This window comes from Lycium ferocissimum, chromosome 10, assembly GCF_029784015.1.
Source record: "Lycium ferocissimum isolate CSIRO_LF1 chromosome 10, AGI_CSIRO_Lferr_CH_V1, whole genome shotgun sequence".
In the NCBI taxonomy this organism is placed as follows: Eukaryota; Viridiplantae; Streptophyta; class Magnoliopsida; order Solanales; family Solanaceae; genus Lycium; species Lycium ferocissimum.
This window is the reverse complement of record NC_081351.1, coordinates 22,624,981-22,645,163: the sequence shown is the minus strand read 5'-3', so window position 1 is coordinate 22,645,163 and position 20,183 is coordinate 22,624,981. Positions and strand designations below refer to the sequence as shown.

The following is a 20,183-nucleotide window of genomic DNA, read 5'->3' as shown; positions in this document are numbered from 1 at the left end:
ATCCTCTCCAATCCTTCATTAAATTTGCACTCCCATGCACTATAAAATTGGCATCTTTCCTTCGCCTATCGTATGTATCAGCTTTAATAAATCTATTGTATGTAGATATTAAATGTTAATCCAGTATAACTCAAATAATCAATTAGTTTAGTGGCATCTGAACTCATAAAGTGCAAATCCTAAAATCCGTCTCAGTATAACTTCAGATAAATTAGAAAAAAAGAAAAAAAATAAGGAAAATAAGGACAGAAAGAACAGAAACAAGAACAGTACATTACTAATAATAGATTACAATTTTCACAGTATTTTTGACCACCCCTTCGACTACATATAACACTAACTATTTTTTTCTGCATAATCAAAAAGGCTGTGAAAATAGAACCTTTTTCCTTCCTACCCCTAAATTTAAACAAAAAGAGCTAAAAAGAAAAACTTAAAAACACATTACTAAAAATAAACCCATCCCACTACTAAATATTAATGGGTCCCACAACCCTACTACTATTAGATACACTTCACGTGAAAACACTTAAATAAGGGGAAAAAGATAAAAGGAGTCACGTGATCACACTTAAAAGTCACATGACCTCCGCCCATGCAAAAACTAAAAACTAGCTCTCCTCGTGAAATTATACTAGATATGTGGCTGTTGTTGCAGTTTCGATAGATATCACGTGACATTTAACTATAAGTCACGTGACCTCCTCCACCATGCAAGAACGGCGAACTCGCTCCGGCAACTCCAGGCCGGAGTGAAAAAACGCCGTTCCAAATCTCAGTAAAAGCCCTCACAATTACCCCATGATAATAAGGTGAATTCAACTGCAAAAAACAGTTCAACAACTCCTTCAAATCATCCTTAGAATAAATCTCTTTTTCAAGAATCATTTGTAGCATCGACTGTCGAAAATCCAAGTAAGGGTCATCAGAATCTTTCTCAACAGCAACACTCTCATCACCTATACGACCAAAACCTTGTACTGCTTTTGAGGTTTTGAAATCGGAAGATTCGTAATTTGGAGTACTGTCTGAATGTGGAGAGAAAGTTGTTGTTGTTGTGTCCCATGAACTACAAGAAGAGTAGTTAGAGTAGTTGGTTTTTGGAGTTTTTTTGTGGTTAAATGTGGTGGATTTGTGACGAGGTTTTGGGTGAAAAATGCTTGAGAGTTTTGGTCGTATGCAACTACTGCTACAGCCTAGTTTTACTGTGACATTGCTAAGAATTATTTTTCTTCTATGAGTTGACATTTTTTTGCAAAAATATGTAGAGAGATTTGTTAGTGGTGATTTTGTGGGGGTTGTGTAAAGGGTAAGGTTTTATGTGAGATTGTTTAAGAAAAGGAAGTGAGGAAGAAAGTGAGAAGAAAGTCACATATAAATTGTTCATGTGGGCAAAGGTAGAATAAAAAGGAGAGGAAAAGACAAAAAATGGTCCCTTATGTTTGAGGGTAAACTCAAAATAGTCCCTTAAGTATAGACTTAACAGTTTGGTCCTTTAAATTTGCTAAAAGCTACTTTCTTTCATCCCAATTTATGTGAAACTATACTTGACTAGGCACAAAGTTTAAGAAAAAAAAAAAAGACTTTTGAAATTTATAGTCCAAAACAAGCCTTAAATACTTGTGTGGCTGTAAATAATTTCATAAAGTTAAATTATTTCTAAATATATAAATGTGATATTCTTTTTGGGACAAACAAAAAGGAAAGTGTGTCACATAAATTGTGACAGAAGGAGTAATATTTTTAGTCTCCGTCAAATATTTATTAAAAGTTGTCTGATGATTTGACGGGAAGCAAAGGAAATTAGCGGGAACTCATATTTAGAGGTACTATTTATGCAGTTTCTGCTATTTTTTAATTTATTTCTAGAATTTGATAAAGATTTTTTAGGTGTAATATCTACTATTTTTATATCATTTTAGTGACTAGTGCAGTTTTTTGTGTTGCACATTTAAGAATTTGATGGGGCTTTTTTGATATTTATGGTTAAAAAGAATTTCCCACTGTTTCTCTCAAATGTAACGAATATAAATTGTTGAATACTTGAAGGATATCCAAGTTATTAACTTTTGCAAATTTAAAGGCCCAAAACTGTTCAATGCATACTTAAGAGACTATTTTAAACCTACACTCAAACATAAGGACCATTTTTGTCATTTTCTCGTAAAAAGAAGGTATCTTTAATTCATCTTTATGATAGTGTCACAGCTAGTTGATTAAACTAATTGATGAGAGCCTATTAAGGCTCACCCATTTTTCGCTTTTTTTTTATTTTCAAAGAGTGAGTTGTACTAATAAATATTTGCCTTGAAGTTTGAGTTTATGAAAGTTTTGCTCGTGCTAATGTTTTTTCAGTGGCCGGTTAAAGCAACACCCTTTCACTAGAAAGGAGTGGATGTATTAAACTCACGGTAAGCATTACCTCTTTTTCTTTTAGGAAATATGGATTAATATTATTCTATATTAATGAAACTTAGTACAGAGATTAATTTTTGTGGGAAAAATAGTTCCATGTAACCATTTCAAAAGAGGTATGGATAACAGGATAAGTACAAAATTTGTTGGGATATCATAAGTCATTAAACTCTCAGAAGTTTTCATTTTGCTTCTATGTTTTTTAAAGTCGTGTGTCACTCTGTTTCGATTTCAGATGGGAGCAATTTGTAGTGTAATGCAACAATCAACCGGATGTATAAAGATGATATTTTAGCATAAATATTTATTGTAAAATGTTTATCTACTATTAAATAAAATCTAAATCCAAATTTGTTTGGCACTTTTCATTAATCAAGAATCAATTGAATAATTTTAAAATTTAAATCAAGCTAGGTTATTCATCTTCTCTAATTTAAATTCAAATAGTCACATACTGCATTATTTATAAGATGTCATTGTTTTCATCTCAAACTAGCATATTTTAAAGCATCGATCAAAGTATTTAGCTTAATGTATTGATAATCGAACGACAAAGATAAATGATGACAAGAAAAATGGTAAAGCTGAAGATGTGAGAGATATTATTTAAATGTGGTGATTCTTTTATGTATTTGAGTGTTCTTTATGTGAGTGTCGTCGAGATGAAGTGGTGATGGAGTAACGGTGGTCTTCAAGTCGGTGTCCTGAAAGTACGAGAATAAATCGATATGGTGGTAATTGACTTAGAAAGATGATGGATGGTGGTTGAGGAAAAAAAAATTGAAATATGCACAATTTTGCAAAATCCTAAGGTAATTTGGACCAATTTGCATAATTGAAAGACAAATTTGATCAGTTTTCTTGTATAGAAGCCCATGTATCGAAAAGATTCACAGTAATAGTGAATAAGAGTACATTTAGACCAATTTTGTATGCGCAAGAATATATTTGATCCTCTCCTATAGTTTTTTGTCCTTCGCTATCTTTCTATCTCCCGTTTGATTTTATCTCTTTGGTATGACACGACATTTAAGAAAGAGAGAAGACTTTTGAAACTTGTGGTTCAAAATAAGTCTTGAATAGTTGTCTGTCTGTAAATCATTTATAAAGTGAATTTGTTTCCAAATTAAGAAAGAAGTCATTCATTTTGATACGGACTAAAAAGGAAATAGGTTCACATAAATTAAAACAAAGGGAGTATTATTTACCATATCTTGTTCTTTACTTAGCATACCGATTTGTTGTACTTACCGTCCTTCTCCCTATTTGACCTTCTTTGGTATTGCTTTGATACGAGTAGGGTCTCCCAAAGTTTGCTACCTCTCAAGGTAGACATAAAATATGCGTACACTCTACCCTCCTCAGACTCCTAACTTGTGAGATTATACTGGGTATGTCATTATTGTTGTTGTAAGAATATATTTGATCCCAAATGGTGTCCAACTTTGAACCATTTGATAAAGTTCACAGGTTTAAATATTTACCCTTAATAAATATATGTAAGTGTCATCGCAAATTTACTATCACTAGTCCATTGAAAATTAAAGAAGGAACCTGCACCTATTGGCGGTGGAGTGATGATAGTGAGGCTGTCATTAATAAGGGTGTGAGAGGCTATTTTTTTTAATGGTTGATGCACACAAATGGAGATTATATTGCAAGTCGAGTACAGATAATATAAACAGTGCATAAATGAGAAATTAAATTGCTAAATCTGACAATGACAGTAGGTATAATGATCTAGGGATTCATAAAACAAATAAATGATCAGCCACTGATTCTCTGCATGCCAGCAGTTTAGATTTGATAACATGATGTGAGCTTCGTAGTAGTTTACATGATGTTTTAAGCCTGGATTAAGCTCTTATTTAAGGTCAATTAGTGTGTATATATATTAAATCTATTAGATTACTTAACTACAGTAAGTTGTATCAGTGTAATAGTAAACATTACCGAGTAAATATTTACTTTAATCCATACACAATCTTTGAATTTTAAAATGCATGAATGATGTTACACGTACTAGAGTACTAAACGAATTTTATATTGTTAATGTAATTTAATTAACTGTAATATATTACTATTATATTTTCAGTTACATTATTAGGCTTTGTAGGGGAAAAAATAATCGCTTTATTTTATGTGACGAAGTTTAACTGGACACAAAACTTAATAAACAAATAAAGATTTTTGAAACTAGAGGTAGAGCTACATGAAATAGACGTTAGGGGTTCGGCAGAACAAGTTATTTTGGCACAATCCTTGTATTAATATTAAAACTCATTTTACATGTATAAATAATTTATTCAGAATCCAATAAACAAACAAAGCAGTAATTTAGAGGCCATAAACTTAAAATTGGAGATCCTCCTCTATTTGAAACCAATGTTAAACAAATAAATATTTGTGTGATTATAAATCATCGCGTTAAAGGTAAAATAAAAAGTTTTCCAAAATTTAAAGTTAATTATTTATAAATTTAGAAGTATGTCATTACATTTGAACCAGAAACTTAAAAACATGTAATTTCATTTTGAAAGTGAAGACAATTTTGGCACAAGATAAAGTTAAAAAGTCAGATAACTAATTTAAGGCAGATCAAGTATCTAATATTATGACTTACACATATGTATTTCTGTGGCTCCAGGAAAGTACTATCTTGGCTTGCTTTCCTTTTGTTTGGACAGTTTAAATTACGTAAAATCTTATCCGCTTTACTCAATATTTATTATAAACTTGTATTAATTCAATAGAGTTAAATTATAAATAAAGGTACATGAATATATTAATTAACTAATAAAAGTGTATTAATTTATCATGATTAAGTTATAAGTTATTCTTCATGAAAAATATTTTCTAAAAAAAAAATCAGTGTTAGGTTTTTAAGTGGATAACATTTTCGTTAAGAATTAACAATAATATTAGCAAATCAAGAAGTGTTAAAGATTAATAATAATGTCTAAGTATTAATTGAGCAAGTAATATGAAGTTAAAAGCTAAGATCCTATCATAAGCGAGGAAAAACTTTTTTATCCTTGGGATGAAAATGTTTTACTTGGAAACTGACTTTCTTTTTAGTACCAAACATTCAAATAACTTTCTCATTAAAAATTTTCCTTAAAAATAACTTATGTTATACCACACATTCTAATGTATATTTCTTACCTAAGATTAAAAAAGTCTAATCGATAAACTATTGTCTTTTTACTTTTTAGTCATTGCATCTTCACCTTTTAGTCCATCAGTAATTATTAAATTTCAGAAGATATATCAAACCATATAATATAGGGTGGTACATTGTCTAATTTGTGGTCATATCTTTTTAGCTAGCTTTTTGCGTGAATAATACATAAAGCAATAAATATGTTCAATGAAACTCGGACAAAAAGGACCGATTGATGCATCGGTAGCTATCCATAGTCTTTTAATCTGTTCATATGAAAATGAAAGGGATGTATGTTTAAGGTCGATTTCATGAAAGCATGGACCACCTATGGATATTGTGAAATGGCAATGATTCTTCCACTACCAAAAAAAAAAAAAAAAAATTGAGATTAACTATGAATTTTATCGCTAATTCTTTCTAAATTGCTCGTAGCTAACAGATTTGATGATAATCTGTCACTATTTTATAATTAGCGACAAATTTATTGTGTAGCTACGAAATATATTTGTCGCTAATTCTGGTTCTTTTTAGTATTGAATTTCACTCTTAATTGTAGGATGTGATGAGTCTACATCGAAGTATCAAATGACTCTATCAATAAGAGTTCGTGAGAGTTATCATCCTATAATCCTCGACATACATTTAATTCGTTAAGTGAGAGCCTAATTCTCCTTCAAGCCCTAGGAGATCCTCTTCATTGGAAAGCGCTAAAACCTCCAAGATGGAGTTTCTATGGCGAGAGACCGATATATTATTATGATTAAGTTACGCAGCGCGCCTCATACAAATGATAGTATTTCTTTTCTCACGATATACCAATCAGAATAAAGGGTAGGTAAGTACATAATTAATATTTAATAATCACAACATACGGGGACATTCAACTTTATGCGAGAGAGACATGAATGCAATTCTATCTTGTGGTGATAGACTTGAGATAGATTTGAGTATATCTCTCTTTCCTGTTGATCCGCTTGCCCCTCTTCTATGGTTTCCGTACCAATATATGAGTGCAATTGGATATTAAACATTTATTAGGAAAACAAAAGCATTAACTAAACATTACATTAAATGATGATGGATTTTATACAAAGATTAAATCTTCTTTCTGCATCAACTAACAACTCGTGAATTGATGGTAATATTATAGTTGTAAATACAACGTAAAATAGAACTAAAGTCCAGTTTATAAGGGCACTAGAAACAAATGTTAGGTGTTTGCTTCAAATCTTTGAAAAAGGAATTGTTTAATTAAACAAAGTTCATTTTATGAATAATAGTTTGTCAATTTTAGCGTCGATCGTTTTCCTCTTCCCCTTCTCGAACACCTCAAAAACTTCAACTATTTAATATACTTGGAGATTATTTTATTAATAACAACTTACTAGTATTAATTTGTGATTTCACCACCTTCTAACCACTTTAACTATTTACTAGTCTAATAAAGACAGCCAACTGGGCCATGAATGCAAAGATAAAAGAATCAAGAAAATTATGAGAGCATTGAAGCAGGTTCAGAGATTTCTTGTATCCATAAACCTTAGGCAGTCAAGGGTAGGCCACAAGTCATAAATACAAATAGTAAACTCTCTGATAAAACAGTACAATTGGGTGTCTTTTGTAAATGTTATAATAATTGAGAAGCTAAGACAACCCTAACCAAATTAGAATAGCATATGTCATGATAACCAAACGAGTTTAAGCTGTATATATTGTCATTATTACATCATCAGTTGATCATCTTTACGTGGCATAACCGGTAAGTATTCAGATGCGGAGCCAAGGTTTCAGTATTATATGTTTTAGATTTTAAAACGATGTTTTTAAGTGTTAATAGTAATTGAGTTTTAAAGATAATACGTGTACATGTTTTATGAATTTCTTAACATGAGTATACTACGTAAACAAAATTTATTAGGTTCGACCGAATTAGTATTTGGGCTTTTGTTTCCTTCCCCTGAACTGTTGAACCTCTCTTATTTTGAAAATTACAGATTTCACATTCTAAGAAGGTATTCTGATAAATATCTTTTTGGCGCCTGATAGTTTAAAATTTTATTACAACTTCAACTCCAAAACAAATTACCGTTTTTCTCCGACAAATAGCTGGACTTGCTACAAAAAGGTAATCAATACTCTTGTAAGTTTTTTCCTGGCTGCAAACAATTAGTGCATTCTTCCACAAATTTGCTTTTATGATAAAGGGGATCACCTGCAGCATAAATTACGAGTCCATTCATGTTTAATCGAGCCTCATCATGGCAATGGGTCAGAAGCTATCCATTGAGTTTTGTAGCCACTGCCAAAATAGCCATCAATGGGAAAGGGAAACCACAAAATCATAATGAGAAAGAGAATCAAAGCCATAAACGATGTGGATTGACCTTGTAATCTAAGTAGTTACAACTCCACTTACATTGTTACAGTTGCAGTATCTTTTTAGATCTTTCTTAATAACTATAGTGTTTGAGCTAATTTGCTTGAGCCGAGGATCTATCGGAAACAATCTTTCTATCTCAAAGAGGTAGGGGTAAAGTCTGCATGCACTCTACCCTCTCCCGACCCCATCTGTGGAATTACACTGGGTAAGTTGTTTTTGTTAGTGTTTGAGCTCATTTGTGCACCTTTCACCGGATATGTTCCATCTCCCACTAGCAAATATATTGAGTATTTCTTCCTATCAAAACTTAGGTTGATCGAAAAAATCATTTAATATTTTTTGTTGCTGCTAAAATGTGGCGAGTACTATTACATGATTTCCATCAATTTTATTGAACGCTAGACAATACTTTGAATGCAAACAAGGTTCAAATCCCTTACGCCATTATGGGTGGCGAGTTCAGATATAGCCTCTGAGAGTCGCTATTTAAGATATAGCCAATAATTACAAAGTATTTGATGTTTAGCTATCATAGAATCAATTTAAGATATGTTTGATTTTGAATTTCAGTTTGTATGAAGTCCAACTTCAGATATTCAGGTCATTTTTTTGCGCAGATTATCCTTCTTTTGGGGTGGTTTTTAATTTTTGCCCCTCAAATTGGTGGTCGTTAATATTTGTCCTTCGCTTAACACCCAGAGGTCCTGAGATCGAATCCAGGCTCAGTAACAAAAAAAAATCGCAAGACATAAGTTGGGGACTTATGCCTTACGACAAACTTTTACCCAAAATTAGGCCTTAAGGCGGAGGTTTGCAAAATTCCAGCAAAATATATTATTTTTTTTTGCCTTAAGGCAGAGTTTGAAACCCAATTTATGCCCTGTTAATCCCAATTTATGCCTTGCGAATTTTTTTTTAATTTTTAACTGAGCCGGAATTCGAACCCAGAACCAAGGAGCTTTTAACGAAGGGCAAAAATTAAAGACCACTGATTTGAGGGACAAAAATTCAAGACCACCCCCAGCGAAGGCCAATCCTGCAAATTGCCCTATCCAGGTGTGAAGTCGGGCTTTGCAAAGCCTGTCACCTAGCCTAAAATTGGCACAAGTTCAGCCCAGTAGATGTATTGAATTTCGGAAAGCAAACAAACTTTGTTTAAGCCAAGAAAACAATTGGTGCATGACAGAAAACACAGAACTGCTATGCAGTGCTTTATTTCTCGTCATTAAGTTAAGAAGCAAAGGAGAAACAACAACACATGTTTGAAAGTTTGCCAACATAGGCTAATAGATAAATACTTTATCAAATATTTATACAAACACATTTCAAATGGGCTTCCTGCTGCACGACTACCAGCATGGGCCCATCCCCACACGAAAAGAGGGGAAAACAAACAGAAACTAATGTGATTCTATAAAATACACCAAGATTATGTCAAATTGTCATCTGACATCTTCTTTGACTTTTGGCCAATTATGAAGTGTACTCAATGTTTCTGACTTGAGAAATAATTCTTGATCAAGTTAGAAACATGCTGAGCGACCCATAATGAGCCAGCATCAGTGCAAGAAAATGCATGAGGATAATCCCCTCCTAATGCTAGAACAGCACCTGGTACCTTATTGGAGATCTGTAATAACAAAACTGGCTAGCGGATCAATTTCAAGCAAGTGATTAGAATATAAAATTAGTCATCTGCAATAACATAAAACAGAAAGGGGGGGATTTTTTCTCTTGCGGAGTGCTTCATTGGCACAATGGAATCACGTGATAGGAGCAATGGTAAAGTTGTCTCCGTGTGATTTGTAGGTCACGAATTCGAGCTATGGTTAGCTATATGCTTGTGTCGGGGTAGGCTACGTACATTACACAACCCCTAGGGTGCGACCCAGACCCTGCGTGAACGCATGATGGTCCGTGCACCAGCCTACTTTTCTTTTTTGCTGTAAAGGCTAGTTTGGAGCAATGATAAAGTTGCCTCCATATTATCTATAGGCCATGGGCTCGAGCCGTGGAATAGCAACTGATACTTGCATCAGGGTAGGCTGCCTACATCACACTCCCTCAGGATACAGCCCTCCCCCAGACCCTGGGTGAAGGATGCTTCGAGCTACTCGGCCAGTTTGCTGGTGCCTTAGCTATTCCACAAAGTACATACTACCTCTCACCAGCTGGACATCTATTTGTGTGATTTTTCACAGAGAGAAAGGCCCTCAATCCTCGATAAGGTGGGATAGCTGTCAAACTACATCTCTAGTCCTAAGGTCTCCATGAATCTCTATCCCTCCTATACAAGGTCATCTACAGCATAAATAAGATTAATTTGTGATGCAGCCATGTCTAGTTCACCTGTCTGCTTCAGTAACCATATAGCTGTAACTACACATTGACAACTAGTTACCCGTGCCACTGCTAACAGTTTCAACACTAAAAAGGGCAGTTCGGTGCACGAAGCATCAACATTTGCGCAGGGTCTGAAAAAGGGCCTACCCTGATGACGTAAGCATATAATTCCACGACTCGAACCTGTGAGCTATCTATACTATATTTTAAAACTATTCTTTAGTAGTAGGCATCACTAAAATAATAATCAGGAACATCTAGTTTCTTCTGGATGACTTGTGGAGAAGGACAAACACGTTTGAGAAAGGCAGTCGTCACAAACATTTATAAAGCAGACAGGCTCATGGTGGCGGGCGACATGACAGTACCAATCTGAGAAGTGAGAACTTCAACCCAAGAAGATTAAGCCTATCAATATTCCTTGAACATCCCTAATTGAGGTGACGAACCGTGTATCCCACATAGCTTTCTATCAACATTTTTCTCAGCAGTGATACGTAGACTAGTGGGACATGTATCACTCGGTCAGGTATCGGGCCTCAGAGGCCACCTGAATAAGCCTGATATGTGACTTTTGGGTAACTCAAGCAGACTGCACCCACTCACTCCATCACGCTTGGGACATTAAAAAAAAGGATATATACTCTAGAAGGGTGAGCGCTTAACTGGATACATTTATTTTTAATAGTAAATTTATAACACTAGTTTCAAGTTATAATGTTAAGGAGGCATCATTAGATGATAAAAAGTTAACAATGAATAGGCTGTCTTAAAACATCATACTCATTTCTCTTACTTTGAAGATGCAGTAAAATCGGCCATATTGTGTAATTGAGCTAGAAATTCTAGATTTTATCTCTTCTAGAAACTCATTAAATTAATTGTTACAGCGTCAACTAGATATCATAGCTATTCTCACTAGTCTTTATAAGCTCAAAGGAGTCAGACTCACAGCTAGCACAAAGCATAAAAAGTTTCAAGAGTGCTGGTCGGATCCGGATTTAAAGTTAATGAGAAATCATAGCACAGTAAATCTTTGTAGTTTCACATTGCAAATATAAAAAGGAAAAACCTGCTCAATCAAATAAATTACCAACATTATTTACCTCTTCATACAAATGTAAGGGACCCCAGTGATCATCGCTGCCAAATAGAAATGCCATCTGACTTTCCTTTTCCCTCATAAATGACCAATCAGGTCCCTCACAAAGCTAATCCAGAAGGAAAAAGAACTCAGAAATAAGAAAGACCGAGAAAACTTCTACGGACGAATACAGATATCCACGAATTTGGGGCAGTGGGGGGAAATACACTTTTTCTGAGTGAAAATTAATGCTTTTTTATGGGAGTATCCTGCTGTAGCCTGTGGTTCAAGCTATTAGTGTGACATACATGGTACATGCAGCTGTTATGCAACAAAAATCACATTCTTTTTTTTTGCCTTCTATATGAAAAATAACAGTCTATAACATCTTTTCTATAAGCACCATCATCTTAACAAGAATATTTTGCACGAAAAATGTTCTGAAACTTACAAACTTGTGATTAGGTCGCACTGGATCAAACAACGGTACACTTGGAGCCACGTAGATAACGTGACAAGGATAAACTTACCTCTTCAAATTCGGTCATTGCCATGTATAGCATGTTCTGAACGGTATGGTACTGAAAAGAATTTTCAGTATCCAACAATGATTAGTATTCAAGCTAACAATAGATATAGATGGGTGATTTTACAATATCCAATATCACAAAGAACAATCAACAAATTTCATTTCTTGATGAAAACTGCAACTAAATGAATAGACAAAAAGAGGCTAGTGATTTTGTACTTCGTCTTGAACACTTGCCCTCAAGATTACAGCGAGTAGAACTAGGACCAAATCGCAGCCATCTAGTATATAGTTTCTAGATATATAATTCTAGATATATAATTTCTAGATATATAATTTTACAACTAGTTAATCCACAAGGAGCAGTCATAACCCGTGAAAATAGTGGGCTGAAATACAGAGGACTTTCCAATAACCGTGGGTTTACACACCTGCATCTAGCAAGAGTCTATACTTGTTTACCCTAGCTATGGATGAGTTAACCAATAGTGTACTGTTTTAATACAATATTGTGTTAATTGACAAAACTAATAAGACAGTCAATGAAAAGCTTGGACTACATAAGAGGGCTCTAGAGTATTTGAGGATGACTAGCACAATATACGATCTGCAAGTTTAGACTTTAGCTAGCATAAGAAGAATGAAATTGGAGTGAGATTAGATGAGATTGTGGTGTCCAAATGCAGACTATTTGTATGTTTAGGCTCAGGCTCTCAGGAGAATAGCATTATAGATGAAAATAATTAAATTAGAATGGCTAAGATATAGGACCAGTGAGGAAAATTATAAGATAGGAAGATAGGAGGAATACCTACTAAAGTTGTAGACAAGTTCTATATAAAATAGTTGTGAGGCCAAAGTAACTTGATACTCTAAACCCCGATAACATCCACAAGATAAGTTACGTAGAAATGCGGAGATAAAATACAGCACATTATAAAGAAGGTGCAAGTAGCACGTATACAAGAAGATAATAAGATGTAATACGAGATTGTTTGGTCATGTCTTTTGTGGACCTCCAATTGCACCGGTCCATAAATTATGATCAGAGGTATTAAAATGGGACAAAGTAGATCCAAAAACACATGGAGGAAAGTCAACAATTTCTAGGAATCCATATGGACTAAATTGGAAAAAAGAATACAACGAAAGAGCAAAATTCTTTAATGTGACACCAACCAGTCAATTAAGGTCAGTCGATATTTGAACACTTACACTAGGTGGGATGTTTGACTGGAGTCTTATAAATTTGGTTAGAAATTGCATTAAGAGTGCAGAAATAGATGTGAGATTCTTTGAACTAGAGATTCACTAAATCTCACATATACTTCTGCACTCTTATACAATTTCTAACCAAATTTATAAGACTCCAGTCAAACATCACACCCCTTGGGGTGCGGCCCTTAACCGGACCCTGCCAACGGGGGATGCTTTGTGCACCAGGCTGCCCTTTTTAAAGAATCCCTAAGTTGTCTTAAAGGAAGGTAGGGGAATGAAATGGGCACAAATGGATATTAAGGTTTCATATAACTAATCCAAACTAGTTTGGAGCTGAGGTGTAATTATTCTCGTAAAAATTAGGATTTGTCCGAATTTGCCTACACAATGTCATTTTAATTTTGATGCCTTTGAAAGGCCAAAAAGACAATGACCCTTACCATCAAAATTGACGTGGTTTGACTTTTCATAATTGTTCAGATAAGAGCTTTGACTTGGCATTTCAAGGAAGAATTGACTTACAGGTCAACTTGGCAGGTAGAACTCAATACTCATTGCTCGTTTATCCAAAAACAAAAATGAGTAACTGGTAGGTCTAATAATTCAGATCTGATTACCACCAATGTTAAATAGAACCATCAGAAATTGACGCTCACCCTGAGGACATGTGTACAGAGAGCCTCCACTGCAGACGGGCACCAGGATTTTCCCACAGAGATTTTCACCAGAAGCCTGGAGATCCGGGCTGGTAACAGTCCCAGAATTGCTCCAATTGAACTAAGGCCCGTACGTAAAGTGCGGGATCTACACAAGTTATAACCGAAGAACATCAGTTTCATCACAGGTATTGCATGTGGAAAACAATGCCCACACAAATATTACACAAGCAGGAAAAGAAATGACAATATACTCAAAAGCAAAAGTACCCCTCGATTTGTTTATTGGATATTTTGGATAGATGCCACAAATTTAGTCCGAAATAATAAATTAGAAACTGTCAAAAGTCTAAATCCACAACTTAAGTTGGGCGAGATACTTGAAACAAGATAAATAGAAAATAGAATAGAGGAAATAGCCAGTTGCAAACAGTCAGCAGAATGGACATGCAAACTAGAACAATAGAAATTACATGTCAAAAAATAAAAACTATAGCAGTGGTTAGTTAAAAATGCTTATCAAGTCATATGATCTACAAAGAGAATTTGAAGTTTCGAATAAAAGCAATCTGATTGCACATGCTCACTGCCCAAAGCAAGTAATATAATATTAATGGGTTTCTATAACTGCTTCATTGAGAGTTGAATAACAAAGGTCCAGAAGTCTGATGTAAAAGGAAAAGCAAAATATTCAATGGTCCCCAGATGGGCAGGAAGGAAAGTAAGCAGCTAAAGTGCAAAGCTCTCACTTCACATAGAGAACAGAAAATGGAAAGAAAAAGAAGAGATTTACCCTGAAATCTTCTTAATAACAGCTTGTGTCGAAGACTTGGTGTTTACAGCCATAAATGGATACAAGAAAATGCAGTATGTCACCTAGAAACCAAAATAGAAGTATCAGAATGAGAATTAGAATTTTTGGAAAGAAGAGGCATAATAGTGAAAAAGATTATACATAAAATATAAAGAAGACATGCTCATCACCTTTCCTTGAAGTCTCTTAAAAATCTCCAGAGCTATGTATGAGCCCATAGAATGACCAATCTAAGAACAGAAATCAATATCAGCCAATGGCATAGATTAATCTTACAGCACATAAAACTTCTAATACATCCAGAAAATGGGAATTCATTTACATTGATGTCAAGTTTCCATTTCTACTTATAGCTTTTTGTGGGTTATGAATTGATGGTTCAGAGCGAGAATCCAAGTAACACGCATATAAGAGTTATTTGAGTATATATTAATGCAACTTCCAAACTTACCAGTACTATAGGAACTTCAGCATCTTGAAGCTCATGCTCTATGAAGTTCATCTGGGAAAGAAGATTTGAAGCAAAATTAAGTCAAGAATTCAAACTGATATAGATCAGTGTTTCAAAAGGCATTTTTTAGGCGAGTGCCGGGACGCGAATTGGATTGGGGCGTACCAAAATTTACTGGTGTGATAGTGGGGGGTTAAGTACCAAAATATCTACACTAAAACGTGGATCTGCCAATAATATTAAGGATATTTAAACATTTTACCCTTATTATATTAATTATAAAAATGTAAAATTGAATATTGATGGGACTTCTCATCCCGTGTTAGGTAAAACACCTCGCCTTTTGAAACACCGATATAGACACTGAACTACTATATTCAAAAGAAACAAAGAATATTCCGGAGAAATCTGAGAAAGAATAGACTAAGCTAATCAAATAATTAGTAGGAGCAAAAACAGCTCTTGACTACATCCTTCAGCCACAAGTTGAATGGTAGTTTCAACCTTACATTAACATTGATATAGCACTAATGAGGAAAAAAAAGTTCTATTGGTTCCCAAACCCAGAAAAGATTTGAAAGAATTGCTGATGATATGCTTTTCACCATCCCACAAAAAGAAAGGATTTCTTTTTTTTTTTTTTTAATTAAAAAAAAAGACTTAATTGAGTTAAGTAAATTACCTTGTGATCTGTTTGTTCTTGCAGTGAGAACAGCTTTCCATGCTCCCCACTCTAGCAATTGCAACAAATCATGCAACTATGTTAGCCATGCAGTTGTTGGGGTAGTAGTGCCAGTGGTGAATATTCTTAGCATTTGTGCACAGAACGTATCCGGTTTAGCTTCAAAAGCACTTTGTCCACAAAGATGCAGAAGTGACAACTTATGCGCATTATTTAGGGCAGTTCTTCTCATCAAAAATATTATTTAGGGCAGTTCTTAGATTTTGTAACCATTCCTACCCTTTTTCTTCTCGTGTAAAAGAAACCGTCTTTTATGAAATATCTAGCAAAGGCTAGGGATCTAAACCTGTTATACTATCACGTTTTAGCCCAACAAGCAGGAAAGAAGCTTAAGATGAGAGGAGGGAGTTGAGGAAAATAATTATAAAGGGAATTGAGCAATGTAAATTTTGAGACAAAAATTAAGGTATGCAAGAATATATTTAACCAAGTTTCTTTTCATATTTTTACAATTTGAAAGGGTGAAACTCATTTTTAAAATCCTTATTGGTCGAGTTATCTGCACTTGCTCCTCCAAAATACCCTCTGCTAACCAGTAAATGCACAAGAAGCTTCATAAAAAACAGCGAATTTTCAGAAATCAGTAAGTGGTGAATGCGGGTAAGACTCGTTCGGTGTTTATTCTGCACAAGCTTCTCCTTAATTCCCTCTGCTAACAATTAAATGCACAAGGAGATTCATAAAAGCCAGCGAATTTTCAGAAACCAGTAGGTGGTGAATGCGGGTAAGACTCGTTCCTGGTATTTATCTGATTAAGGATTTATGTAACTATGCGGTAAACGTAGGGGCAACTTTTGCTAATTTGTAAAGAATTTTGAAGAATCCAAGTGAAGCTCCACATTACACCCGTTTGACTCAGAAAAGTACCCATGTAACATGGTACTCAAAAGAATAAGGAGGTGGTGAAGGCGACTACTAGCCAATGAAGGGGGTGACAAATCATAGGTACTTGTGGTCGTCAAAAGGTTTTTATATCATACTTAAACTAATACTTCATTAAGAATGTGGGCTATGAAGAAAATAAGGCTGAACTCAGACCATAGATGCAGACTTAACCAAGAGTAGGGAGGTCGATGGATCGAACTGCCACTTGGGCCTACAATTCTATTTAAGAGAAGCAGCGTATTACCCAGAAATACAACCAAGATTTCCTACTATGGCAATACTAGCGGCGATAGTACTGATGAAGAAGGTACTGCTTTACCTAAAGGTCTATGTGGAACATCATAAGAAATTTATAGAAGTACATGCTTATTTAACAAATTAGAATAAGAAAGGACGATTTGCAAAAGGAAACATCCCAACATTTTCACATTTAGTTATTCAAAACAAAAATACAAGATGCAAAAAAGAACATAAACAAATGGATAACTAATGCAGCATTATTTGTACTTAGTCATAAGGCAGTCTCATCCTCTAGACCTCTACAAATAGAGTGATCCAACAGAACCATATCTCTTCTGTTTTACTTTACCATCTTCCTTCACAACCCTCTAAAGTGACATATAGTAAACTAACTAGGTCACTGTTAAGTTGCATTTCCACAGTCGGCGTATGACACTATTTATGTAACCCAATGATAGAAAGAAAGAACAGCCATCAATGCTCAGATATCATGTGCTTATACTTCCATCAAGTTCAGAAATCAAAAGACTACTAGATCCCAGGATAAAGCTACTAGAACATTTTGCAAGGAAAACATTTTTTGAAGAAAATGTATTCGTCATACCAAACACACCTGAACTAAAGAAAAATTGAATTATTTAGTTAAAGTGGAGTAGGTGTGCTTATGTTATTACATGTTGAGTAACTTTAAATGCCAATGAAATATGTTCCCGGCATTCACATTATGAGGAGAATATTCACTTCCCAGGCAAGAAGACTGAATTCCTAGTATCCAAGTTGATGTGGGCCTAAGGCCTTACCTTTTCCGTATGGCCAGTGTGCGAGATTGCTGAAAGAGACAAAAAGAAAAAGGAAGCATCAATTTTAAAACCATGAATAATCATTTCTAGCTGACCATGAATCTCGCTATTCAAGATGTTATGTAGTCCAGTAGAGGTGAAACTGTATCATGCCTGTCACAGATGCAGTTCCACCCAGCAGATCATAGAGTGATTCCACATAACTAACATAAAATGAGACAACACCTGCAGCAGTATCAACATAGTTTAGTCATCATAATCGCTTCACTAACAGATTCACACCTACAAAAACATAGATTCACTATGCTTACAAAACTATAACAACCTGGATTTCCAGGAAAAAACAAAATATGAAACTTCGGGTGCTCGGCATGAATTTCCAGCAGGTCCGTCTTATAACTGACCCAGCATATTACAAGCACAAGATGAGAGGCTAATAGTTTCACATGCAAATAAATGTATAAAACCTTCAATAATAAGCCCTTAAAAACATGACTTGATCGTCAATCAGCTGCTCATTTCTCATAAGTCAAATACCAATCAGCTCGGTATCATAGTAACCATGGGAGTACCAAAAATGCTAATCCAATCATCTACTTACTAAGTTCATTTTTATAGGCAGTGGCGGAGCTAGGATTTTCACTAAGGGGGGGTCAAAATATATATCCAGAAAACATTACCTATCTAAGAAGAATTTAGACTAGGGCCACTGTTAATAGGCATATAATATATATCCATTAAAAAAAATTACCTATCTAGAAACTACTAGAAAACCAGAGCTTTTGATATCGAAAACATTCTTAAAATGCTTCAAGAAATCATGGCGAAAAGAAAAACAAAAGTCTGACTCTGCAACTACTGCATACAAAAAGGAATGATATTAATTCACTATACAGAATTGCAACACCAATAATTGGGTCCAAATAACTACTATCTAATCACACTCATGGTTGGAGCTTATACTGTATAAGCTCAATTTTTTTGTATATATAGTACATTTTGAATCGTCTTCGTATGTTTACTTCTTCATATTTTGTATTCACTTAGTAAAAATCCTGATTCCACTACTGATCACAATTCACAATAGTATTTTGCCATCATTAGTAACAGTGTGAAAACATAACTCAAAACACATAATCAAAATCCTTAATCTGCAATGAACTAGTATAAAATGAAACAAATTCAGAAAATTAAAAACACAATGAAAGTTGCAAAATAACCCTGAAACATTGCAAGACCGAAAACTTGCAGGCTTTTTATTATCAATTACACTCAATTCAGCACCCATTTTTGAATATCTGCACTTCGATGAAACTTTTCTCCTGAAAACCAAAAACTCAGGAGAAAAAATATTAATTATAAAAAATATATCAGGAAATGAAAAAATAATGACGAATTTGGATGTTTATTACTCCCTCAGTCCCAATTTAGTAGTTGAGGTTGGTAGATTGAATCGCGGTAAAAAAGATTTCTTGTTTTCTACCTGGAATGGGAGCAACAACAATGAATTATATCGAATAATATGTTAGAAAAACAAGATAAAATGTATGAAAGTTTTGGGAATTTTCTGTGTGTTCCTTTTATAGATCTATGCTGAAAATGACATCTCTAGGTATTGTTTGGTGTTGGGCTGAGATCAGAAGTTTGGGCTGTAGTGAATCATTGGCCCAAATCAAATAATAGAGCCCATAACAAATAACTCATCAGCCCATTATTTCTTTCTATTCATTTGAAAAATCCTGATTCCACTACTGATCACAATTCACAATAAAAAAATTCGTAAATTTTGCCATCATTAGTAACAGTGTGAAAACAAGGACTCAAAACACATAATCAAAATCCTTAATCTGTAATGAACTAGTATAAAATGAAACATAATTCAGAAAAGTTTAAAATCACAATAAAAGTTGCAAAATATGCCCCCTGAAACTTGTTAAGGATTTACAAACTTATCTTGACCTGAAAAACTTTGCCTTGAAATATATATGTATTTTTTCAAGCATATATACAATTACATGGAAAAGTATTATGCTACAACCAAATGTCCATCCCGGATACAAATTCACATTTTTGAATACAAGGTAGATTAGCAAATCGTTGATAGAAAAATATTTTCCCATCTTCTGAAAACCAAAAATATTTTCCCATCTTTATTTTGAGAAAAAAGGATTGTAGTAATTGTTGGTATAAAAAATATATCAGGAAATGAAAAAATCTCACACATGACTAGAATTTCGGAGATGCTTATTACTTCAGTCCCATTTATGCTAGTGGCATTGGTTTGGAGAGAAAGAACCTACTCGGTAAAAATACTCGATTTCTTGTTTTCTATTCCTGGAATGGGAGCAACAACAATGTAGTTGATTAAAGCGTTTTTTTAATGTAATAGTTGCTCCTAGTTTGACTTATACAAGTTAAGAGTAGGAATTTTACCATGTATGAAGGTCGACTTTTGTCTTT

The 20,183-nt window shown here is 34.3% G+C and overlaps 2 protein-coding genes across 4 annotated transcripts in view; both read right to left on the bottom strand.

Annotated features, from left to right (window-relative positions):
- Nucleotides 1-236: 236 nt before the first annotated feature.
- Nucleotides 237-20,183, bottom strand: part of LOC132032845 (transcription repressor OFP6-like) — a 41,406-nt gene continuing 21,459 nt past the window's right edge. For 2 of the 3 annotated variants that reach the window (XM_059422613.1, XM_059422612.1), the window contains exon 2: nucleotides 237-1,159. In XM_059422613.1, coding sequence (XP_059278596.1) covers nucleotides 682-1,159 — 478 coding nt within the window. In that variant the 3' untranslated portion in view covers nucleotides 237-681. Of the gene's footprint in view, nucleotides 1,307-20,183 lie in introns of those variants that run through there. The other variant, XM_059422611.1, reaches the window with a different exon arrangement.
- On the bottom strand, nucleotides 9,448-19,011 carry LOC132032985 (uncharacterized). Its single transcript, XM_059422817.1, has 12 exons — nucleotides 18,944-19,011; nucleotides 18,049-18,218; nucleotides 17,877-17,948; nucleotides 17,724-17,752; nucleotides 15,739-15,789; nucleotides 15,057-15,107; nucleotides 14,776-14,835; nucleotides 14,585-14,667; nucleotides 13,792-13,939; nucleotides 11,919-11,969; nucleotides 11,411-11,515; nucleotides 9,448-9,591 (listed from the first exon to the last, which is right to left on the bottom strand). The coding sequence occupies exons 1-12, from the start codon at nucleotides 19,009-19,011 to the stop codon at nucleotides 9,448-9,450; spliced, it is 1,032 nt and encodes a 343-aa protein (XP_059278800.1).